The sequence below is a fragment of the Mercenaria mercenaria genome, chromosome 7 (genome assembly GCF_021730395.1).
Source record: "Mercenaria mercenaria strain notata chromosome 7, MADL_Memer_1, whole genome shotgun sequence".
In the NCBI taxonomy this organism is placed as follows: domain Eukaryota; kingdom Metazoa; phylum Mollusca; class Bivalvia; order Venerida; family Veneridae; genus Mercenaria; species Mercenaria mercenaria.
Genome location: NC_069367.1, coordinates 24,963,666 through 24,989,411, shown reverse-complemented (window position 1 = coordinate 24,989,411; position 25,746 = coordinate 24,963,666). Strand labels below are relative to the sequence as shown.

The 25,746-nt window shown below is 35.5% G+C and overlaps 1 protein-coding gene across 2 annotated transcripts in view; it reads right to left on the bottom strand.

The window, feature by feature from the left end:
* The window catches only part of LOC123555981 (GRIP and coiled-coil domain-containing protein 2-like), a 45,916-nt gene that overhangs the window by 13,633 nt on the left and 6,537 nt on the right, over positions 1 to 25,746 (bottom strand). Inside the window, exons 4-19 of one of the 2 annotated variants that reach the window (XM_053547813.1) lie at positions 24,973 to 25,057; positions 22,056 to 22,216; positions 21,220 to 21,303; positions 19,624 to 19,728; positions 17,328 to 17,549; positions 13,117 to 16,521; positions 12,255 to 12,374; positions 11,132 to 11,368; positions 9,791 to 9,853; positions 8,544 to 8,681; positions 7,694 to 7,856; positions 7,075 to 7,253; positions 5,773 to 5,952; positions 5,438 to 5,517; positions 1,203 to 1,256; positions 32 to 154 (exon numbers count right to left, since the gene is read on the bottom strand). In XM_053547813.1, the coding sequence (XP_053403788.1) occupies positions 32 to 154; positions 1,203 to 1,256; positions 5,438 to 5,517; positions 5,773 to 5,952; positions 7,075 to 7,253; positions 7,694 to 7,856; positions 8,544 to 8,681; positions 9,791 to 9,853; positions 11,132 to 11,368; positions 12,255 to 12,374; positions 13,117 to 16,521; positions 17,328 to 17,549; positions 19,624 to 19,728; positions 21,220 to 21,303; positions 22,056 to 22,216; positions 24,973 to 25,057 (5,399 nt within the window). The remainder of the gene's footprint in view (positions 1 to 31; positions 155 to 1,202; positions 1,257 to 5,437; positions 5,518 to 5,772; positions 5,953 to 7,074; positions 7,254 to 7,693; positions 7,857 to 8,543; positions 8,682 to 9,790; positions 9,854 to 11,131; positions 11,369 to 12,254; positions 12,375 to 13,116; positions 16,522 to 17,327; positions 17,550 to 19,623; positions 19,729 to 21,219; positions 21,304 to 22,055; positions 22,217 to 24,972; positions 25,058 to 25,746) is intronic. The other variant, XM_053547814.1, reaches the window with a different exon arrangement.

The window sequence follows — 25,746 nt, the reverse complement described above, 5'->3', positions numbered from 1 at the left end:
GCCACTTCTAAATGGCATATATCATATCTACCTTCTTCTGTATGTATCATCTTTATCCTGTAGATCCTGTAATATCCTGTTATACCTCTGTGCCAGTCTATCATGTTCCTCCTGTAACATGTCATACTCTCTCTTAGCATTCTCCAAACTGTCACTGAAAACATGATCACAGAAACTGTTATATTTAACAGAATACATTCCACCTGATTATATTCTGAATTATGAAATTTCTAACTAATAGTTATTAGTAAGGCAGAAAATGTAAAGAATGGCTTATCAAACAAACGTCCAAAAGATAAAATCCATTCATTTATACATTTTACATTAGATGGGTGCATTTCAAAAGACACTGACAATGAAAAGTGAACACTGCTATGCAGTGTTAGAACATCTACTGTTCAAACAACCTCCTTCTGTTGTAGAATTTGTCATTTCGGACATTTTAAACTTTCAAAGTATGCAGCACTGGATAAACTGTGAATGGAAGAGAAAAACAGAACTGTAAACATAACATATGAATCATGATTTGATTTATTTTTTTTATCCATTTTGTTATGAAATACATTGGTTGTGTCTGAAGTGTTTGCAAGTGCCTTTAGTGCTCCACACACTTCAAACATACAGGTTTTCCATACCCACTGGGAAACTATTAAATCTGTGATTTCTTTAAATATAATATCTCATATTCTTCTTAAGGCTAGTTTAAATCTTATTAATGTTATGCTGAATATGGCCAAGTGGTTAAGGCTGGTGAATGAAGTGTTAAGATTATGACTGAGCCATGCCATGGGAAAACCAACATAGTGGGTTTGCAACCAGCATGGATCCAGACCAGCCTGCGCATCCGCGCAGTCTGGTCAGGATCCATGCTGTTCGCTATTAGTTTCTCTAATTCCATTAGGTTTGAAAGCAAACAGCATGGATCCTGACCACACTGCACGGATGCGCAGGCTGGTCTGGATCCATGCTGGTCGCAAAGCCACTACATGTATGTTGGTTTTCCGATACCAGAGGACAAGAGGCAATGGTTCTATTCTGGAGCTGGTCCATGAATTGAATAATATCAATACAAGTTGTACACACACCCGAGGTCTTCCATCAATGATGTTGATTTAACTATTAACCAAAGTGGCTAAGTTTTAAAAGCTGCTACAATTTATCATGCAAGAAGTCTATCACTGCTTTCTCAGAATAAAACTTACTTTAATTCTTCCAGTTTAGCTTTCAGTTGTTCTATCACTCTTTCAAGCCTGTCTCTGTAATATATTAATTCTCATCAATCTTTATGGTTACTGGGATGCAATTAACAAGCAAGGGTACATTAAATGATTGCACAGGAAAATATCCTCAATTATTACACAACTCCTATAAACTGCCAGTCAGTAGTTTGTGCTTCAAGACCAGTTGAAAGTTCAACACCACATTTTGTTGGGCTTAATTAAAATTTGCAAACAAGAGGGCCATGATGGCCCTATATATTGCTCACCAGAGTTGATCTGGCCTACTGACCTAGTTTTTTACCCCACATGAGCCAGTTTTGAATTTAACCTAGAGGGTTAATGTCATCAAGACAAACATTCTGACCAAGTTTCATAAAGACTGAGTCACAACCGTGGCCTCTAAAGTTTTCACAAGCTTTTCCTTTGATTTGAAAGGGTCACCTAGTTTTTGACCCCACATGATCCAGATTCGAACTTGACCTAGAAATCATCAAGACAAACATTCTGACCATGTTTCATAAAAATTGGGCCACAAATTTGAGTATGACGTCGTTTTTTCTATTATTTGACATAGTGACCTAGTTTTTGAGCTCATGTGACCCAGTTTTGTACTTAACCTAGATATTATCAAGATATAAATTCTGACCAATTTTCATGAACATCCATTGAAAAATATGGTCTCTAGAGAAGTCACAAGGTTTTTCTATTATTTGACCTATTGACCTAGTTTTCGAAGGTACGTGACCCTGTTTTGAACTTTGCCTAGATATCATCAAGGTGAACATTTTCACTAATTTTCATGAAAATCTCATGAAAAATATGGCCTCTAGAGAGGTCATAATGTTTTTCTATTTTTAGACCTACTGACCTAGTTTTTGAAGGCACGTGACCCAGTTTCGAACTTGACCTAGATAACATCAAGATGAACATTCAGACCAACTTTCATACAGATCCCATGAAAAATATGGCCTTTAGAGAGGTCACAAGGTTTTTCTATTCTTTGACCTACTGACCTAGTTTTTGATGGCATGTGACCCAGTTTCGACCTAGATATCATCAAGATGAACATTCAGATCAATTTTCATGAAGATCCATTGAAAAATATGGCCTCTAGAGAGGTCAAAAGATGTTTCTAATTTTAGACCTACTGACCTAGTTTTTGACTGCAGTTGACCCAGTTTCAAACTTGACCTAGATATCAGCAAGATGAACATTCAGACCAACTTTCATACAGATCCCATGAAAAGTATGGCCTCTAGAGAGGTCACAAGGTTTTTTTATTATTTGACCTATTGACCTAGTTTTTTAAGGCACGTGACCCAGTTTCAAACTTGACCTAGATATCACCAAGGTGAACATTCTGACCAATTTTCATGAAGATCCATTCAAGGGTATGGCCTATAGAGAGGTCACAAGGTTTTTCTATTTTAAGACCTACTGACCTAGTTTTTGATCGCAGTTGACCCAGTTTCAAACCTGACCTATATATCATCAAGATAAACATTCAGACCAACTTTCATACAGATCCCATGAAAAATATGGCCTCTAGAGAGGTCACAACATTTTTTCATTATCTGACCTACTGACCTACTTTTTGAAGGCACGTGACCCGCTTTCGAACTTGACCTAGATATCATCAAGATGAACATTCTGACCAATTTTTATGGAGATCCATTCAAAAGTATGGCCTCTAGAGAGGTCACAAGGTTTTTCTATTTTTAGATCTACTGACCTAGTTTTTGACCGCACATGACCCTGTTTCGAACTTGACCTAGATATCATCAAGATGAACATTCAGACCAACTTTCATATAGATCCCATGAAAAATATGGCCTTTAGAGAGGTCACAGGGTTTTTCTATTATTTGACCTACTGACCTAGTTTTTGAAGGCACCTGACCCACTTTCGAACTTGACCTAAATGGCCTCTAGCGAGGTCACAAGGTTTTTCTATCTTTAGAACTACTGACCTAGTTTTTGAAGGCATGTGACCCACTTTCGAACTTGACCTAGATATCATCAAGGTGAACATTCTGACCAATTTTCATGAAGATCTCATAAAATATATGGCCTCTAGAGAGGTCACAAGGTTTTTCTATTTTTAGACCTACTGGCCTAGTTTTTGACCGCATGTGACCAAGTTTCGACCTAGATATCATCAAGGTGAACATTCAGATCAATTTTCATGAAGATCCATTGAAAAATATGGCCTCTAGAGAGGTCAAAAGATTTTTCTAATTTTAGACCTACTAACCTAGTTTTTGACTGCAGTTGACCCAGTTTCAAACTTGACCTAGATATCATCAAGATGAACATTCAGACCAACTTTCATACAGATCCCATGAAAAGTATGGCCTCTAGAGAGGTCACAAGGTTTTTTTATTATTTGACCTATTGACCTAGTTTTTTAAGGCACGTGACCCAGTTTCAAACTTGACCTAGATATCATCAAGGTGAACATTCTGACCAAATTTCATGAAGATCCATTCAAGGGTATGGCCTATAGAGAGGTCACAAGGTTTTTCTATTTTAAGACCTACTGACCTAGTTTTTGATCGCAGTTGACCCAGTTTCAAACTTGACCTATATATCATCAAGATAAACATTCAGACCAACTTTCATACAGATCCCATGAAAAATATGGCCTCTAGAGAGGTCACAACATTTTTTCATTATTTGACCTACTGACCTACTTTTTGAAGGCACGTGACCCGCTTTCGAACATAACCTAGATATCATTTAGATGAACATTCTGACCAATTTTTATGGAGATCCATTCACAAGTATGGCCTCTAGAGAGGTCACAAGGTTTTTCTATTTTCAGATCTACTGACCTAGTTTTTGACCGCACATGACCCTGTTTCGAACTTGACCTAGATATCATCAAGATGAACATTCAGACCAACTTTCATATAGATCCCATGAAAAATATGGCCTTTAGAGAGGTCACAGGGTTTTTCTATTATTTGACCTACTGACCTAGTTTCTGAAGGCACCTGACCCACTTTCGAACTTGACCTAGATATCATCAAGATGAACATTCAGACCAACTTTCATACAGATCCCATGAAAAGTATGGCCTCTAGCAAGGTCACAAGGTTTTTGTATTTTTAGAACTACTGACCTAGTTTTTGAAGGCACGTGACCCACTTTCGAACTTGACCTAGATATCATCAAGGTGAACATTCTGACCAATTTTCATGAAGATCTCATAAAATATATGGCCTCTAGAGAGGTCACAAGGTTTTTCTATTTTTAGACCTACTGACCTAGTTTTTGACCGCACGTGACCCAGTTTCGAACTTGACCTAGAAATCATCAAGTTGAACATTCAGACCAACTTTCATACAGATCCCATGAAAAGTATGGCCTTTAGAGAGGTCACAAGGTTTTTCAATTATTTGACCTACTGACCTAGTTTTTGATGGCACGTGACCCAGTTTCGAACTTGACCTAGATATCATCAAGGTGAACGTTCTGACCAATTTTCATGAAGATCTTGTGAAATATATGGCCTCTAGAGAGGTCACAAGGTTTTTCTATTTTTAGACCTACTGACCTAGTTTTTGAAGGCACGTGACCCAGTTTCGAACTTGACCTAGATATCATCAAGATGAACATTCTGACCAATTTTCATGAAGATCTTGTGAAATATTTGGCCTCTAGAGAGGTCACAATGTTTTTCTATTTTTAGACCTACTGACCTAGTTTTTGAAGGCACGTGACCCAGTTTCGAACTTGACCTAGATATCATCAAGATGAACATTCTGACCAACTTTCATAAAGATCGCACAAAAAATGTGACCTTTAGAGTGGTCACAAGCGAAAGTTTACGGACGGACGGACGACGGACGCCGCACGATCACAAAAGCTCACCTTGTCACTTTGTGACAGGTGAGCTAAAACTATCAGCTTCAGCTACAGTATAACCTCTGTTAACAACCTCTGGGCCCTGCTATAACTCTGAATAAAGGTGAATTAATTTTTTCCTAGATAGTCAAGTTTCTCAATCAATACACCTCTCTAGAGCAAAAACCTTTGTACAAACTTCTGTCTTGAGCATGGATTACTCAATCCTCAAGGAGCAGAACTGCAAAATTTATCAGACTGAACTGGACATGAAAGAAAGTTCTCCCATGAAGCTTGGCAAAAAAACAGCAACTTTACACTTGACAGAATACATCATTTTCATGAGATTAAAGAATCAAAATTATGTACCTTTCTAACTTGTCACCCTCATTTTGGCTATCATTAGGTCCTTTAGTCTTTTGCTGTTTCAGAACACTGTGAACCCTAACCTGAAAAACATTAAGAAAATAACATGATCAGGAATGTTGCAGCTTTATTTTTCAAGTTCTAATAAACATGTCCCAGATTTTTATATTTTTCAAAATTTTATACGTTCTTTCATCAGTTTAGAGCGCAAAAATTAATATCTGATGTGGACTATTGTGAATTTATTGAGAATAACCTTTTCTAAGTGAAAAGTTTCATTTTAACTTATTTCTTTAAAGCTGTAGAGAACAGTTTTATACAGGTCTGAACATAATTACCTTATATCCTTCATATTCCTCCTGACTTGCTGTCAGTTCACTCCTAGCAAGGTCAAGGTCAGCCTGTGTTGCAGTCAATCGACACTCCAATGATCTGATAGTCTTCTGCTGACTGTCGCTATTGTTACGTAATCTCTCTTCAAGTCTCTGCTTCTCTGCTGATACTGATGCAATCTGAACCTGAATTACATAATTAAACACTTGGCAAAGTCAAGGACACCAAAATGTCAAAGTCATACAACTCAAATTCTGACTGTTGCTATGGTTACGTAATCTCTCTTCAAGTCTCTGCTTCTCTGCCGATACTGATGCAATCTGAACCTGAATTACATAATTAAACACTTGGCAAAGTCAAGGACACCAAAATGTCAAAGTCATACAACTCAAATTCTGACTGTTGCTATGGTTACGTAATCTCTCTTCAAGTCTCTGCTTCTCTGCCGATACTGATGCAATCTGAACCTGAATTACATAATTAAACACTTGGCAAAGTCAAGGACACCAAAATGTCAAAGTCATACAACTCAAATTCTGACTGTTGCTATGGTTACGTAATCTCTCTTCAAGTCTCTGCTTCTCTGCTGATACGGATGCAATCTGAACCTGAATTACATAATTAAACACTAGGCAAGGTTAAAGACACAAAATGTCATGGTCAATCAACTGACGGTAACAATGGTTACTAATCTTTCTTTAAGTCTGCTTTTTTGATGACATGGATACAATCTAGCTGAACCTAGCTGATGTATTACATAATTGCAAAAAAAATCACTCTAACCAGGATCACAGTAATTCGGATTAAGGTTAGACAACCCTCTCACCTTTATTTCTTCCACATGCCAATGCAAATCTTCAATCTGCCTCAGAATTCACCTGTTCAGTTTCTTTGCCTTAGCTAAATATTTCTTGGCTTTAACAAGAAGTTTTTTCATTAAGATGGTTTCCTCCAGGATCTAAATTAGCACTGTAATCTTATCTTTAAGGAATTGGACCATAATGACAATCTGCAATTTCCGTGAAATTACAAATCTTTCGTATGTGATTCCAATATCCTTTGGTCATAAAAGAAACCTTTTTCCATAACAACCGAAGAATACTGAAAACGCATACTGAGAATTTGTAAAAGAACCGACATTGCCGACTGTCATTACAGGCATTCTACTTTAACTCACCAACTCTCTGATGCACTTCTTCCACATCTCCTCGGACATTCTAAGACCTGAACACAACCCCTGTATCTTTCTTTTGAACAAGTTGTTTAAGCATATTACCCTTACCATCTTACAATTACTGTTACCTTACCTTCAATTCTTCAACATGCTGCTGCAGTCTTTCAGTCTGACCTCTGAGCTGAGCATCGGAACTTCTCTGTTCCGTTTCCATTTTCTTTGCTTCGGCTAAATCTTTCTTGGCTTTAACAAGTAGTTGTTTCAACTTGTTCCCTCTCTCCTCAGACTGAACTCTCTGTTCCTCTATAGCATCTGTAATCGGTTTTACATATGGTGTTCAATTTGTATTCCTACATTAGTGTTTTCTGTATTTGCACTCTTACACATGTATCTTAACTCATACATGTCACTTTGTCCATTTTTGTAAACACAACTTTTAGTGTATTTATTTCAGCAATTCTGTTGATTACATCAGCAAATATTTGACGCAGTTATGCTTACCATGTTTGTTTCTTACAGTCTTTTAAATTTGCAGTATCACAAAACTAGCCAAAGTTTGTGGGTTCCTAACCATTATTAACCTGCAAGTAACCGCTAACTTCTCCGCAGGAATCAGAGGTGGAGAAGGCATGACTTTAGAGACGTTTTTAAAAGTCATTCCTTACAGAGAACATACATACATTCTAAACTACAACCTCCGGACTGGAAAAAATGATCATGGAATCTTAATATTACTGAAGAGATATACTTACCAATATGTCCTTGCAGAGTTTTTGCTCGTTCTTCAAGCCTCTCTATCTCTGTCTTCATCTCTCCAATTTCACTATCCTTCTCCCTGACTTGTGTATTAAGTGCTTGAACTGTTCTTTCATAATCTGCTATCTCAAGGTCCATCATGTTGCTCTGGCTTGCTTCCTGTGAACATACAACGTACAGTAGCTGTTACAATATTTTCATACATTAAAAGACTGCTCAAGTCAATTCGATTCAAATCGAACTGCTAGTCTTACACAAGTGTAGAATTTCTGTGCAACAGGCCAATTTAGATATAAGTTTACTTTCTGTATGTTTAAACTGAAAGCAAGCTACTGACCTGGTCTAAATGATTTTCAGTCACCATATATCAACTATATTAAAGGGAAATACAGGGAAAACATTGGCCAAAGAAACTTATTTTGAGCCGCGCCATGAGAAAATCAACATAGTGGCTTTGCGACCAGCATGGATCTAGACCAGCCTGCGCATCAGCGCAGTCTGGTCAGGATCCATGCTGTTCGCTTTCAATGCCTATTGCAATTAGAGAAACCGACAGCAAACAGCATGGATCCTGACCAGACTGCGCAATCATTTAATGTACGCTTGCTTGCTAATCGCAAAGCCACTATGTTGGTTTTCCCATGGCGCGGCTATTTTATTCATACCTGAAATACATCTTTTAAATCATCTCTCATCAGCAAGCATATCATAAACTGATGTATTATTCTTACTTGGATTTCGTTAATGTAAATCAAGTTAGCATAGGAAATAACATAGACTTGATAAAAAAAATATATTTCTTTTAATTTTTCCTCATCTACTTAAAGTTGTATCTTTATATAGTACCTTGTTAGCATTTTCCAACTTTTTCTCCATTGCCTTTATTTGTTGTTGCAGACCTTCGGTCACTTCTTTTTGTTTCTCCTCATCACTTTTCTGTCTATCTTCCAGTGTTTTTATCTTATCCTGCAACTGTTGTTTCTCCTGTAGATACAACAAACATAAGGATATTTGTTCTTGGGATTAAAGCTCTGGAGGTTTAAACCACATACACATACTTAAGGTTATACAGCAACTATCTACTTTTCTGAATGCTGGTTTTGTTTGTTTGTTTTGGGTTCAACGCCATTTTTCAACAGTACAAATGTATTTTAGTTATGTAACAGCGGGCAGTTAACCTAACCAGTGTTCCTGGATTCTGTACCAGTACAAACCTGTTCTCTGCAACTGCCAACTTTCCTACTTGAACCACAGGTAGAGGACGAAGATATCAGACACAATCATCACGGAGAACATACGCCCGGCCCGAGGATTGATCTAATGACCCTGCGATTCGTAGATCTGCTCTCTCCCTATTGAGCTAAGCTGGCGGGCTCTTTAAATGCTGGTGGAAGCCCCATGGTGCAACTTAGGACAATACTTCTTCTGGCTTAAGCAAACACCTAGGTAGAACCACTGACCATGCAAGCCAGCTGGAAGGCTTCAAAACATTACAACATGTGTGTGTTCGGGTTTGTCTTTTTCAACAATTTTTCAGTCATATAAAGGACGGTGTCTACTTGTAGCAGTGAGCACAATGCCCAACTTTTATAGTGCTGCCTCACTGGAATATCACGCCATAGCCACGTGACAAGATACCCCACCCAGTCACATTATACTGACACCGGGCTGACCAGTCCTAGCACTACCCTCTTAATGCTGAGCGCCAAGCGAGGAAGCTAGTGCCATTTTTTACGTCTTTGGTATGACGCGGCCGGGGATCGAACCCACAACCTCCCGCACTCGAAGTGGATGCTCTTCCACTAGGCTACTGAGCCGGTTGTTATTACAACACGAGAAAGATTAAAACGTAGTTGTGAGATGCAAGCAGACTATTCACTCAGCGATGGAGGCATCTCAACATTATATCAGGTACTAGCAGGCATGCACATGGGCAGACCCACTGACCTTCTGCAAGCCACTAGACCGATGGACAAATTTCACACAAAAATGAATCATTATATGAGAGCTAACAGAGGTAGGTACAAGCATTCTAAAAATGTTTTCAGTCTGAAGGTTACTGTGGCCTACCAAAGAATGAAAGAAGCATATACCTTGTTGAGTTCATCTTTCTGTATTTTATTTGCCTCCATCTCTTGATCTATCTTCTCCTGAGCCTGAAACAACAAGTAAATATACAAGGTTCAAGCAGAGCATATGAATTGTAATTCAAGTATTTTTCGAGTATGTTTCAAACTTTTTTTAGTTACTATTTTCTGGAAATAAGTAACACTTTTTTCCAAGGAACAGCTTATTTCTAATTTCTTATTTCTACACAACTGGAAACTGCAAACACTGAAACTTAATGGTATAGTGTCACTACCATGAAAAATTGAGCTGAGTACACAAAGGTTCCATCAATAGAACAAATCATTTAAAATTGTTTCAAATTCATGCTTAAAAATTCTTTACATATTTTTCATCTTTCTACATTAACAGTCTTAATGTGGTCTTATGATGGTGCTATTTAGAGCTGTTAGATTCCAATCTCTGATGAAACTACTGACCCTAATAGCCCAATATTCCAGAGGTCATAACATTTGATAGGCTACAACTATTCTCATACATCATGTCATCGTATATGCTCCTTTTAATGGATTTTGCCACTAAAAAGCCATGTTAGAGCTTCTACTGTAAAAGCACGTATTTTCGCTGGGTCAAAATTTCGCGAATTTGAAATTTTGAGTATGTTCACAAGGTTTAATGTTTGCAAAATTGTAAGACTGGTATCCTACTTGAATTTGAATTATACTGATGGTGAATATTTATGCGAGGATTAATTTTCGTGTGACGTAGCGAAAATTAAACCCTTACGAAAATTTCTGATTTTACAGTATTATTCAAACAGCTGTTGTTGGCTGAAGATTTTGCTGTCAGAGATATAAGTATGAACCATTACATATATACAAAGAGTTGAGTTTTCAAAACGCTGAATCATGCCCCAGGGTGTATGACCCCCAGGGTGTATGACCCAGGATGTTGTTTTTTGAGGTTACAAGTTTGAAGGTGAAGGTAATATGAAGGTCATCTATATATAGGTCAGTTTGTAGGTCTTGCCACAAGGATTGTTGCGTGCGAGTATGATTAAATCAGGAATTAATATGGGCTGTAAGCGAAATGGTAAAATCTGGTTCAAACAGATGGACAAATGGATGGATAGTTCAATCACTATATGCCCATGGGCATAAAAAAACACAATATGAAAGAAAGAGAAATCAAAGCTTTCCTTTTCCCTTCCATAAAAGATATGAATCACAGATAAGTAATCGCCATTCATGTATGAACACAAGGATGTGTGAAGACCTTTGAACTACACATATTTTAAACATGCACATGTATTCAATCCAAAATCAACTACTATACTAAACTACAATTCATTTCTTCAGTATACAAACCTTTAACTGTGCACCAAGAGCTTCCTTCTCTGAAATGAGTACATCTTTCTCTGCTTTGAGGTCTGCTATTTCGGCTTTTAAATCTGTAAGCTGTTGTAAGGTTTTCTCAAAGTCTGCCTTCAGCTCAGCCATGTCTGCTTTGGAATCTGTAAACTGCTGTAATGTCTTCTCAAAATCTAATTTAAAGCTGTCCCTTTCTTTTGTTATTTCTTCAAGTTGTTGTTTTTCTTTCCCATTCTAGGATTGTATAGAAACTTAATTTTACACTGCACTCTGCTTCAAGAACTATCGTTCATGTTTCTATATAGGACTACAGTTTGGTCTAGTAACATAGTGCATTGGTTAAGGCAAAACCTACATATTGATAAAGAGATATCAAATTAATCCATTGATGCCCCTTTGTTTCTAAGCTCAACTGAATTTTAAGTACAAGCAAGCATAGTTTGATACATGCAGTTTTCATTGCTTCAGATGCCTGTACGCCGCATATAGTCCGAAGAAGAAAATATACTAGTGAATGAAGTATCGCTAAAGACAACAACGCAATACATTAAAAAATTTAGCAAATACTGGTAAATAGGTTAAAGAACTAGAGCATCTAATTGGCTATTTCTTTAGCAAAAGTTTGAAACTGACTCACAAGATTAAACATTTTCAGCAATTATACATGAAAAGCTGCTGCTTAAAACCTTACCTCACAGCATCATTTATTTGCTAAAAAGTATAATGCATACAAATTGTAATGCTGTCAAATGATTTCGTTTCCTGGGTATGAATTTTCATTGTTTTGACCAAAACAGCTATTTCATTGGGTCTGAATTCATAAAGTTCAAATTTTGATTTGCACTTTTTTTGTCGAGATTAAATTTTGTGGATTGACTCATCCACAAAATATGTGAAAATTACTCCTGAATGGAATATCAAAAAGACAATTATTACACAGTTACTAAAATGATATACTTCTCAAACTTTAGAAAGGATTTGATAAAAGCACACTACTTCAAACAAATATAAACAGTTGATGAAAGTGAAAAATTAGTAAAAAAAACTGCTCATGTACATGCATATTGCTTCAACTGATTATCTAAACTGATTCAAAACAGCTCTTAACCTAAAAGATTACCTTTGTTTTTATATCTGCCAACTCTTTTTTCGTCTTCACAGCAACAGTTTTGAGTTTGTTACACATGTCTTCCTTTGTCTTCAAGTCTGCTTTCAACTTTTCAACTTCTGATTTGACATCCTGAATAAAATTATTAACACAGTTTAACTCACTATTATGTGTCTGTCAAAAGATGATCTTATTATTTCATTAAACTACGTACATAGGGTGGTAGCCTTTTCATCCACAGGCTCAATACTGCTAGGTAACAGACCTGGGATTCAGTTAAAAAATAAGAAGTCTGAAAATCAATTTTCAAAAGCCTGAAATGCATTTTTCCGATAGTGTTATGTAAGGAAATTACGACAAACAAAAAAGCCTGAAATCTGGACACGTCCTGAAAGACCCCTGGCCTGTTAACTCAATTTTTAGGGATTATTTCATTATTTCGGAACAAATATTTGCGGCATTATATTGGTATGTACAGTAATTTACATTTTGCAACCCTGGGTGACAATAATTACATTGTTAAACTTAAAGGGTGTTTCATTTCTAACCCTTTAATGGCTTTATGTTTTTCGTCTATGAGCAATGTTAAAACAATGCTAAAGATTTAACAGTTGTACAAGTCAGTTCATTTTAATAATATTTAAACTATAATTTAAAAATTGTTTGCTGTAATGTGACCCAAATTTTTTTTGTGTGGGTAGGTAGGTATGGATTTTTTTTTTCAAATAATCATATAGCAGAATTTCTTTTTCATCTGACTGGCCAGAAAAAAAAAGTTGCGTCGCAGCAATTTTCACAGGTAGGTCGTGTTACCTCAAACAAATGTTTTTTTGCTTGTTTTTTAATGACAGCTTTAAAGTGTTCACTATCTTACCTCAGCTTTTTGAGTTTTTTCTTGCTCTTTCCCATGGTTCTCTCTTTCTAACATTTGAATTTTTTCTTCTAGCTCTTGACATCTGAGTTTCAACTCATCTTCCATTTGCTTGAATTTGTTTTCAAGGTCTTTGTATGTTTTCTCTGCATTTTCGACCTTTTCAGTAGATTCAGATTCCACCTGCTTGACTGCTTCTTTCAGTTTATCATTCTCGTGATTCACCTTTTCAAGCTCAGTTAATTTCAAATGCAGATCATTTTTGATTCTTTCACTTTCGTCATTAACAATTTTAAGATTACTTTCAAGTTCAACTTTAATTCCAGACATGGTGTTCAATTCATCAGTAACTTTATTCAGTTCTTCAGTCAATGTTCCCACTTTACTCTCTAGTTCTTGAATTTGTTTTTGATTACCACTTTGCTCCTTTTTCAAACAATCTAATTCACTTTGAAGACTAGATTCTTTATCATTTTGCTCCTTTTGTACAAATGATTTCATTTCAGTGATCTGTTTTTCTAATTCTTCTCTGGAACTTAAAACTTCTTTTAAATCATTTTCAAGTTCTTTGATCTTATTTATTTTAACCTCTGTTTCTTCTTTTATAGTTTCAAAATCACTTCCAATCTTAACTTTTTCTTCCTCTAATTTACTAGTTTGAGTTTTCATTTCTTCCAATTGTGCTTGGACATCCCCTAATTCATCCGTTAGTTTTTTAACTTCATTCAATAAATCTTCATTTTTATGGGTCATGTCATCCTTTTCTGATGTAACAAGTTTGAACTGCTCAGATATATTACCTAATTCATTCTCCAATGATACACATTTCTCAGTCAAACTACTAAACTGTGTTTCATGTGTCTGAATTTTAGAGTTTAGTTCATCTACAACCTGTTCCTGTTTGCTCAAATCTTCTTTTGTTTGATTTTCAAGTTCCTCTAAAGATAGCTTTATTTTATCTCTCTCCTGAACAAGTTCATCTTTTTCCTGCCTCAGTTCCACTATGCAAGATTCAAACTGGGTTTTCTCTGCACATACACTACTTAACCTCTCCTCTAGTTCATGTTTTTCATTTGTCATTACATTAATCTTTTGTTCTATTTCACTTGCCTGACTTGAAGACGACTGCACTAACTGCACACTCTCTGCTTTAATAGTCTCAATTTCATTAACACTTTGCTCCTTTTCTTCTTTTAATTTCTCCATTTCTTCTGTCAAGGCCTGAAATCTTTTACTAATTTCAGCCTTCTCTTCAATCATTTCTTTTTGAGAATTATCTAGTTTTTCATTATCTTCCTTAACTTTTTTAATTTCAGCTGTTAAATCTTCAATTTGCTTTTTGCTTTCTTGAAGCTGTGATTCAAGTGTCTGTTTATCTGTGATTAAATTGTCTTTCTCTGCTTGAATTTCATTTATTTTTTCATTTAGACTTGTACTTGTTGATTCAAGTTTGGACTTTGCTTCCATTATTTCCTTATCACTTATTTGACACTGTTCATTAAGAGTAGCCACTTCAGATTTAAACCTTTCTTTCTCTTCCTCTAATTGGTCAATCTGATTCTGAAGAGAGGTAATCTCTACTGTTACACTTTCGACTTGATTTTTCAATGACTCGATTTCTTTTTCATTATTTTCAGCCAAATCTTCCAATGCTGAAATTTTTTTCTGTTTCTCATTCACAACTTTCTCTTTTTCATCAACCAAATTGCTCTTAGAATCAACCTCCTTCCGTAATTCATCTTTTTCATTCGTTAACAAATCAATTGTCTGTTTCATTTCTGTAATTTCATTTTCATGCACTTTTGACATAGATGCCTCTTCATTTTCAATCTGTCCTTTAATTGTTTCATACATTCTCTTGGACTTTGACAAAGACTCTGACATATCCAAAATCTTAATTTCCAATTCCTGAATGTAAGTATCTTTTTCTTTCACTGTTTTCTGAATTTCACTTTTCTCACTTTCCAACTTTTTTACTGTATCACAGATATTGCACTTCTCCTTTTCTAAGCTCTCTATTTTTCTGTTTAATTCCTCTACTTGCTCTAAGTCAGTCCTAAGAGCTGCATTTTCTTCTGACAAATGTTCAGCTTTATCTTGAGCAAGTTGAAGTATCACAGACATTGACTCCTTTTCTCTTTCAACTGAGTCTTTATCTTCATAAACTTTACTCAATTTAGATTTCAATGACTGAATTTCCACCGAGCACTCGCCTTTGGAAGAGTATGCCTCATTAAGTTCTTTTTCTAGTCTACATTTTTCGTCAATTAACTCTTGCACCTTCTCTTTCATGTGACCCATTTCATCATTTATTGACCCATCTTTCTCATGGTGTTTGAAAACTTCATCCTGAAGTGTATCTCTTTCCTTCAAAGCTTCATTTAATGAAGTCATAAGAAAGTCTATTTCTTTTCTAAAGTTTTGTTCCCTCTTTTCTGATTCATCAAGTTCATGAATAACGTGATCCTTCTCTGCTTTCAGTATAGCCATTAAGTTGTCCCATTCATTCACCTTTTCTTGCATAGTTTGAATTTCAGTTCTAGATATTTCCTTTTCTTCCTTCAGTTCATTTATTTCATAAATAAGATTTTCTCTAGTTTCTTCAGAATGATGAATCTCATCTTCTTTGCGTTCAATCTCATTTTCCAACTTTTCAATCATACTTTGAAGTTTTCTTTCTTTCGACTCAAACTCTTTTGCTTGATCTGATGCCTCAAGAGCTTTGCATTTTTCCTGTGCAACTTTCAATTCGTTCTCAAAATCCTTTTCCCTATTTGTCAATTCTTTCACTTGGTTCTGTGTCTCTTGTAAAACAGATTGCAAAACTGAGTTCTTTTCAGACTCAGTTTGCAAGGAATCCTTCACTATTTTTGATTCTTCTTCCATTTTATCGAATTCTTCTTGAACTCTTTTCAACTCCTCTGTTAGCTCTCTCATCAGCTTCTCTAAGTCATTCTGTGACTCACTCTCCTTTTCTCTAACTTTATTTAATTCATCTAAGAGTTTCTTGTTTTCTTCTTTCAACTCATTATCCTTTGAATTATTCTCCTTTTCTTTTTCAATCAACTGTGTTTGCAGCTCATCATTCTGTTCTGTCAGTACAATGTTCTTTGCACTGCTCTCTTTTTCCCTTTCAATAACCTCATTTAACTCCGCCTTAACTTTTTCATTTTCAGTTTTTAATGCTTCCAAATTCTTAATGATCTCATCATATTCTTCAGTCGCTTTGTTTGAACCTTTTGTTACTTCTTCAAGTTTTGCATTCATTGTTGTTTCTAACTCTTGCTTCTCTTGTTCAAGGATGCGAAATTTCTCCATTTGTTCTTGCATCTGCACCTTGCCTGATTCAGATTCTCCGTTCAACTGCTCCACTTCTGACTGCAAAGCCGTCATGGTAGAATTTAGATCCTGTAATAAAACAATACTTGATAACATAAATGATCAATCCCCTTACAATGTAGTGTAAGGCTAATTTTGAAACAGCTGTCAATATTAAGTAACAGTATCTGTAAAAATATAAAAGGCTACAGGCTACAAAATCTTAAGAATGTAAATATGATTGCTGTCTATAAATTGTGAATTAAAGAATACAAGAAAAAGATCCAAACTATATTTCTTAGTGCATTTGTATATCCTGGAAATTATTTATGTAATAAGTTGTAAATTATCTCCCTTTTCACATCTCAAAAATTTAGTGAAAAAGCATTAAAATCAATACTTAAACTACAAAAAACAATACATTACTGATCATATAAATTGCAAGTCTACAGTTTCTACTATTGTTATATTCTCAAAGTTTTCATGCGAGTATGCTATGTTATTGTTTTTTCCTGCTGCATAAAGTAACTATAACTTAATTAATATACAATTGTTTTCTAAAGTACTCTACACAAATTTTGATATCATGTGAAATTATCATTATACTGTGCTAACAGTAAATAGCCATGAGCGACAACCTTCATTTATTCTTTTTCAGTGAGGTTGTTACACGTCTTGGAAAACTGTTCAATACTTGTGTATGTAACAGCTGACATAACTGTTTAAAATGTGTTCTCCATGAAAAAGATCTGTTATTTTTTTAAGTGAACTGTATATGACATTTTTGTTTTATCTCTTACTTATGATAGGGAGTCAGTGGTGCAGTGGTCTGCAGGCTGGACTATAATGCAAGCAAAACAGCGCTACATTTGATAGGCAGGAGACAGAAAATATACCTTAACTCTGTTTTCATAATCCTCTAACTCCTTCGCAGAGTTCTGCTTATCCTTTTCCAGGGCTTTTACCATTTCTTGGAGACCCTGGTTCTTCTCATTGAGCATAAGTAAAGCTTCCTCGTTAGAAGTGGCAGATTCTGATTGGCTGGTTTTTAATGTTTGTATTTTATCCATGAGCTGATCCCTGGCATCTGTCAGTATCTGGACTTGCTCTTTCAGTTCCTGTTTTATAAAAATTCAAATAATTTATTATAAGTTTCATGTCACATTAGGATAAAGCTATAAGTAGTGTTTTTACCATGACTTTTCTACAATTCTTTCTGAATGACCTAATTCTGATTTGTATTTTCCAATGTAAATTTTGTTATATATCATTAAACATGTATCATTATAGCATTAAACATTTAATACCATCAAAGCTTATTTTCAATGTTATCACAAAAGATCAAATTTTACAATGTTAGATAAAAAACTTAGAATAAGTCTTATAGTGACAGAAGTCTTCTGGGCTGTCAAACAAGCTGCATGTGATCAAATATTTATCCGTGTGTATACAAAGCAGCGATATCACTTCTTTCATCCCAATATAAATTATATAAAAATGCTATCCAACAAACAGAACAATATTAAGTATCTATCTTTACTAAAATTGTTTTTGATTTATCTTCAAATCACTGACATATCTACATGAATTGCTACTGTTGCACTGTTAAAAGTTCGGGAAACATAGGTGTTTGATTTTTAACCCTGGTCATGCTGGGCACGAATGGTTCTGCCTTTGCAACCAGTGTAGATCATGATCTGCCTGCACATCTGTGCAGTCTAAATCAAATTCTACACTGTTCGCCATTCAGTCAGTTTCTTTTTGGTAAGCACCCCTTTTAACAGTTAATGGTATTGTCCAAAGTGAAAGATGGACAAGTTCATTATAGAAATTCAGCAGGGTTAAGGTTAAGACATGATGCAGATAAATATTCAAAAATATTCTGAATTTGCAAGTGGCATTATCAAATTTATATTAAAGGAACTGAAGATTGAAGTTTTCTGCAAACAGGAAGGAGTCTCTCACACAGCCAAGCGGCCACGTGGCTAAAATATTACTGTTAACAGGAGTGAACAAATTTATACATTGAAAATCAGTTTTAAAGGGGAAGTATTCCTCTGAAACAAATGTAGGTATTTTAACGGAGTTACCCATCTTTGAAGGTCTATCCATGTAACTAATTGAGGAAAACAGATATTGAAAGAAAAACAACATGATAACTATCAGTAAGAAATCAATATTCTTTAACAATTCAGGAGCAATAAATTTCCTACAGAATTATCTCGAAGAATTAAAACAGAATATCTTACAAACTGCTTTAAAGGGAGATAAATCTGAAAAGGCTTATTAATCAGATAATTAAGATTAACAGTGATGGTTTTTCTGATTATACTGGTAATCAATGTAATATATGTAATCATGCTTCTATCTGATTTTGTAGTTTTACTTCAAAAGAATAATGAAAATCTCAAAATGAGCTACTACTTGATCCATCTAATCCATAACAGGTGTTCTAGAAAAATACGGTTTTACTTCGCAACATCAAAACTATACATTATCCTCAAGGTGTCCAATGGTGGTTGTAAATACTATTCGAATTTTTAAAATATCCGAAAGTAATGTCAATTGCATTTTTCCCATTGTAAAAATCTCGCAAAATCGAAATCGCAAAAAAAACATTTGATAGATATATTACAAAATTTCTGCAAGGAAATGACTAAAATACATCTGTATCCTGAAAGTTTTATAACGATCCATCTTTAAATAAAGCCAAATTTTTATTATATTTATTTTTTCAGAGGTGAGAGGGAGGAGGATCAAATAGCAAACATTTACAATAGAAAATGCCCCACCAAGATACTTTTTTTGATGACAAATTCAAAATTAATCAAAATATTTTGAAAATTTTAAAAGTTCCTATTACCTGACACTCCTCTGAGTTTTTTGTTGTTTGTTTTTTTAATGATGTAAAATATCAATGGTATTGCCTTATATCTTAAGTGAATTGAAGGAAAAGTCTTGTTAAAGAAAAGTTGGGTCAAACAGTAAATAAAAAACATGGCAAAAACCCACTATAAAAAAAACACAAAGTACCATCACCACTGATCTAGAATTTTTGATTGAATATAAGAAGTCTGAAAATAATGAGAAATCTTTTCTTCTGATAACCCAAGCCATGTTTTCTAAACTGCATCATTTACGCAATCTACTCAGATATGTATATGCAGACTGCACATTTAACAATACACATACTTTGTTGGCTTTAGCGAGCTGATCTGTCTCTGTTTGGAACACCTGGAATGTGGTCGTCATAGTTTCATCTTTCATCTTCATACATTCCAACTGCTCTCGTAACTCCTGATGCAGAAATAGAATCAACTTGTTCAAACACGAGGTCAACATATCATCATTTCCATGCAGAACTAATGCCTCTTGTGTGTTTTATATGGTTTGATGTTGTTTTTCATATGCAGTTAACAGAACTGATATTCAAGATATCTGTACCAGAACTAACTTGTTTTCCCTATAGCTCCGATGGAGGACAAATGACTTCAGTCTACTGGGTTTTTTTGTTGGGTTTAACATCACACCAATACAGTCATATAGCGGCTTTCCAGCTTTTCACAGTGGAGGAAGACTCCAGGTGCCTGGGCATCGTTTCAACACGGACAGGCACATGGGTAAAACCACCAACCTTCTGTAAGCCAGCTGGATGGTTTCCTTATGGCTTCCCCAATGAAGAATTCTACCCCAAAGTTATATTCGAACCCACATCATTGAGGGGCAAGTGATGTGAGTTCAGCGACTTTAACCACTCGGCCTTAGAGACCTGTCTGTATTTTGTCAAACAGTGAAAGAGCATATATTCTAGCAACCTCCCAATGCATAGTTTTACACTCTCAATTTAGCTAAATTATGCGGACATACTTATTGTCTCCAGTGTCTGTCATAAGAACCAAACAGATATCCATTACCCAAGGCAATCACTGAAAGCTTGGAGATTGGACCAGGTGATAATCAGTTGTATTACCTACCTATACATTTTCCATTCAAGAAACAGGCTTTATCAAACAAGTTGACGCAAAACTCTAAAGCACTAGATTGATTACAAAGACTGTTTGATCTTCTTCAAGAGAAGACGGTTATTACTACTTACAGCTCTATAAAAATAAATCAGCAATCTTGCAGATAAAATAACAGTTTCTAACTATTCAAGGTTAAATATCCCACAAAACTGAAGTTTAATCCAGCTTAGGTTAACATGCATACCAATGTCACACAGACTATGGGGTGGCTACAAAAATAGTTCCAAAAATTAAAATCTATTCTGACCTTTACTGATAAAAAGTTAGTCCAAATCAATAAGATATTCATCACTGTATTTCTCTTTAACAAAAAACATTTTTAAGTGGCATATTCATTATTATAAATTACCTTATTAAAAAAAGCTGACTGTCAAATGGTTAGCAAAATACAACTTTTTGATTATATTCCTTAACATATGAAATTCTTAAACACCTGTGATGTTTCAGAAATATTTTCCTGTCGACACAACATTTTTCAATAATTTCATTCATTACCAAAGCATCTTTTTCATTATTAGGCAAGGACATAGCCACCCTATAGACACATGGTCAAAGGTTATAAAACTGAGTTTGGGAACCAGTCTCAAAACTCTATATTTGATTGACTGATTCTCAGCTAAACATTTAAATTGAGCAATGGCAAGGCTGCATTCTGAGACTGGTTCCAAATCTCTGTTTTATAACCTTAAATCCTTGACTTCTTCTTATACCCTCTATTGTATAAAAACCCCTCATTCAAGAAAAACTCTGATTTCAACCTCACCTTGTCAGATTTCTCCATAGCTGTGAAACGAACCTCTACTGCTTCTTTCTGCTCCTTAAGATCACTCACTTCCATTTCCAAATCCTACAAAAGATGAAAACTAATTATGACTTTGATCTTTTCACTACGAAATATAACTTTAGCTTACAAAGTTACTAAATATAACTTTAAATTACAAAGTTTCGACCAACATAATTACTGGGGTCAGAAACCCTACATCATTAAGCTGAAAAGCGTTCATACCAATTGAGCTGTGTCTGTGCAAATCGAAACATAAACAGAAAAATTTTAATTCCAAACTACTGCAGTGTGTGTAATTTTCACATAGGCATATTAAGATATTTCATGTTTAGCCTTCATTCACTGTTAAGAATTCGAAAAATGTGAATGTTTGTATTTTAGGACACGATGCAGAATAACCTTTACCCTGCTAAATTTCTAAAATAGATTGGTCCATCATTCAGTTTGGGCACTGATTTATTCAAAGGAGGTTCACAGAAATTTACTGACTATAGCAAACAGTGCAGACCATGAAGTACAGGCTGATCTTGGTCTGCACTGGTTGCAAAGGCAGGATCACTTGCCGGCAGCAGGCTAAAGGTCAATATCCAAATCCATTTGATTTGCAAGTAGCATTATTTGCAAGTATTAGAGAAAACAAAGCCACTGAAAATATTACCCAATCAACAGCATATAAGTTTGCATTCTTTAGTTTATGAACCTCATCTTGAGCTGGTCATGTCCACAGTAGTATACTAAAGGAACAATGACAATTTGAAGCAACTTCAGATTTCAGTCGGGGTAAAAATACATCTGAATGGACAGAAACACAATACCTCAGTAAGATTTTTCTGTTTTTCTAATTCTAGTTGGACAGCTTGGTAATTCATCATTATCCCTTCCTTTTCTGCTGTTACTTCTGCTAACTTCTTCTCCACATCATTACCTCCCCCTCCATCACCTTTCTTCTCTAGTTCTACCATCTTTTTTGCAAGTTCTGTTAAAATATGTTAAAGTTTTATATCATAATTTGTTTATACATGTAGTAATCTATTTTAGCTACATTGTGATATAAGATTAAAGCTTGTTTTAATCCCTCTTTATTCTACTTTCAGGAAAAACCAGAACTGGTGTCATATGAGGAGCTGCTACTGTGACACATGCAGGGCTCAAAGCTAAGACCGTGGGGTTAACCTTTAGCCTGCTGGCGGCAAGCGATTCTGCCTTTGCGACCAGCGCAGACCAAGATCAGCCTGCACATCCGTGCAGTCTGATCATGGTCTTCACTGTTCGCTATTCAGATAGTAAATTTTCAGTGAACACCCCTTCGAATAATAAATGGTACTGCCCAAATTGAATGATGGACCAGTTCATTTTAGAAATTTAGCAGGCTGAAGGTTAAATGACAAACACCTTAAATACTTAACCACTCATAAAGTATCATAACACGATGGCCTGACGTTTATGTCACATATTACCCTAGACTTGATCATTAAATTCAGAATGTAAACTTTCTGTAAAATAAAAGAACTCTCCATACATTTCTATAATTCAGAAAATACTTTTTAAAACTTTTTGAATTTTGTTTTACACTAACAAATTTATCAAAAGTTAACTTGGGCAATCACTCAAGCAAAAGTTTTCTCCCTTTATATAATGATCTGTGACATGTATAATATAGTATGTTTGGTAATTTTGGACTTAGTGCCATTTATCAACAGTATTTCAGTAATAAAACAGCAGGCAGATGACCTAACCAGTAATCCTAGATTTTGTAGCAGTATTAACCTGTTCTCCACAAGTAATTGCCAACTTCTCCACATGAGTAAGAGGTGGAGAACAAATGATTTCAGACATAAAGTTTTTCATCAAATCATTAGGGAGAACATACGGCCCGCCAGAGGACTGAACTCTGTCTTTTAACAAATAGCTGTGAAGAGCATATGTCTCACCCCAGCGTCAAAGACACTGTGATCCCCAGATAAAAGCTCTCCCTATCAGGATAAGTGGATGGCCTATGTACTAGTAACATAGTTAACTTTAGATGAACTTTATGTAATACATACAATGGTTCAACAGCTGGAACAAGAAATATATAGAGTATTTCCCTTCTGTATATGAATCAATAACATATGTGAACAAGAGCTGTCTCCGTAGGATGACACATGCCCCCGATGGCACTTTGAATGAATAGTTATGGCCGATGTTAAGAGTTTTGGACCTTTGACCTACGGAGCTGGGTCTTGCGCGCGACACATCGTCTTACTGTGTCACACATTCATGCATAGTTATTTTAAAATCCATGCATGAATGACAAAGATATGGACCGGACATGCCCATCAATGCACTATCATGAAAAATGATCTTTAACGCACTATCCTTTAACGTCTAAGTGTGATCTTGACCTTTGAGCTACGGACCTGGGTCTTGCGCACTGCACGTCGTCTTACTGTGGTACACATTCATGCCAAGTTATTTGAAAATCCATCCATCGATGACAAAGATATGGACCGGACACGCCCATCAATGCACTATCCTTTAACGTCTAAGTGTGACCTTGACCTTTGAGCTACGGACCTGGGTCTTGCGCACTGCACGTCGTCTTACTGTGGTACACATTCATGCCAAGTTATTTGAAAATCCATCCATCGATGACAAAGATATGGACCGGACACGCCCATCAATGCACTATCCTTTAACGTCTAAGTGTGACCTTGACCTTTGAGCTAAGGACCTGGGTCTTGCGCACTGCACGTCGTCTTACTGTGGTACACATTCATGCCAAGTTATTTGAAAATCCATCCATCGATGACAAAGATATGGACCGGACACGAAAATTGCGGACGGACCGACAGACTGACAGACCGACAGACCGACGGACAGACAGACGGTTCAAAAACTATATGCCTCCCTTCGGGGGCATAAAAAACTTTATTTGTAGTTTTCTTGCAGCTTATCATAACCTTAGCTTGTAAAGTATTGGAAGGTGTTTTGAAGCAAGAGGGCAATAATGACCCGATACTGCTCACCTGAATACCATTACATTCCACTGAAAGTTCATAGTCAAGGCCAGAAAGACAAAACTTAGTCTGCCGACACACACTCTAAGACCTCAAATGCTAATTTATACTTAAAATTGGCAACTAGTTTACCTATTCAAAGTTGCAGCTTGTACCTTTTTTGAACGAAGTATTTCGCATCAAAACTGGAGAAACTTTTCACAACTTATGTAACCCATGCTCAATGACTGCTCACATTTTTAGATCTCCAGCCAGAATCTTTAGCATCTAAGATATTGCAAAGGTGTCACCGTGATCAGATTCTGCTCAAACCAGGGTACCAATTCATTTGTTTGATAACGTGTCAAATACTCTACCATGCAACCACCATGGCAACTTCTATGCTCTGTACCTATTAACTACCTACCCATAGTAATAATTATGCAGCTTGAATGCTGTCACATCATGAAAGTAATGTGTTTGCTTTGTGATATGTTCGCCTTGTAAGGTTTAGTGCCATTTTCAACAGTTTTTCAGACATTTACGGCATTCAGTAAACCTAACCAGTGTTGCTAGACACCTTACCAGTATTAACCTGTTCTCCACAAGTAGCTGAAAGCTTCTCCACATGAATCAATAGTAAATGAGATACTTTTTTAAATTTTGAATTACTTTTTTAAAGAATGAATTAATGTAATTGCTAAAGAAGTAACTACTTTATTTATATTACTGGCACATCATTTGAGTAACTCACCATCATTTTTCCCTTTCAGTTTCTGCATATTAACCATCTGTCTCTTCACAAACTTCAGAAGATCTTCCTTTGGTAGGTTGTCCAGCTGTGTAAATGTAAACAGAATGTAAATGCATACAGTAAGAAAAGTGCATTTCATTTCATTAAATTTCAGTGTTTATATTCAATAAAATCAATGATATTCTAACTTCAAGTCTTGAAAGAGTCTTATTTTCACAGCCTTCTGCCAAAAACTTTTGACTATCCTAAAGGCCAGTATTAAATAGAAATTCATTACTTTTCCTAAGTACATAAATATATTAACTTACAGTGGCTAAATTTCTTTTTCATTTTCATCATTTCTTGTGAATTTTATAGAAAATATTGATACATCTACAACCACACCAAATAACATAGCACTGTTGCCCTATTTCAGAAAAAGGCTTCTAAATTCAAATTCGCATTTATAAAAAGTCAGGTCAATATTTAAATATCTTTCAAAAACAGTGTGTTAACATATGCTGGAAAGACAGGTTTCATACAAATCAGCATTGGCTTTTTATTGAAATAACACTTATCTTCTCTCTAGACAATTTATACACCTGACAATTTTTTGACAAATTTACATGGTGCAAAATTGCCTTTTTATAAACATATATATATTTGGGACTCTTATTTTTTTTCAAATCCAAGAAAGAATTTTAAGTTTAACAAAATAACCTCGATTTCATTCAAGAAATGTGAACAATACAGCTGGAAAGTATCGCATGATGAGAACTATGAAACGGCAACTAT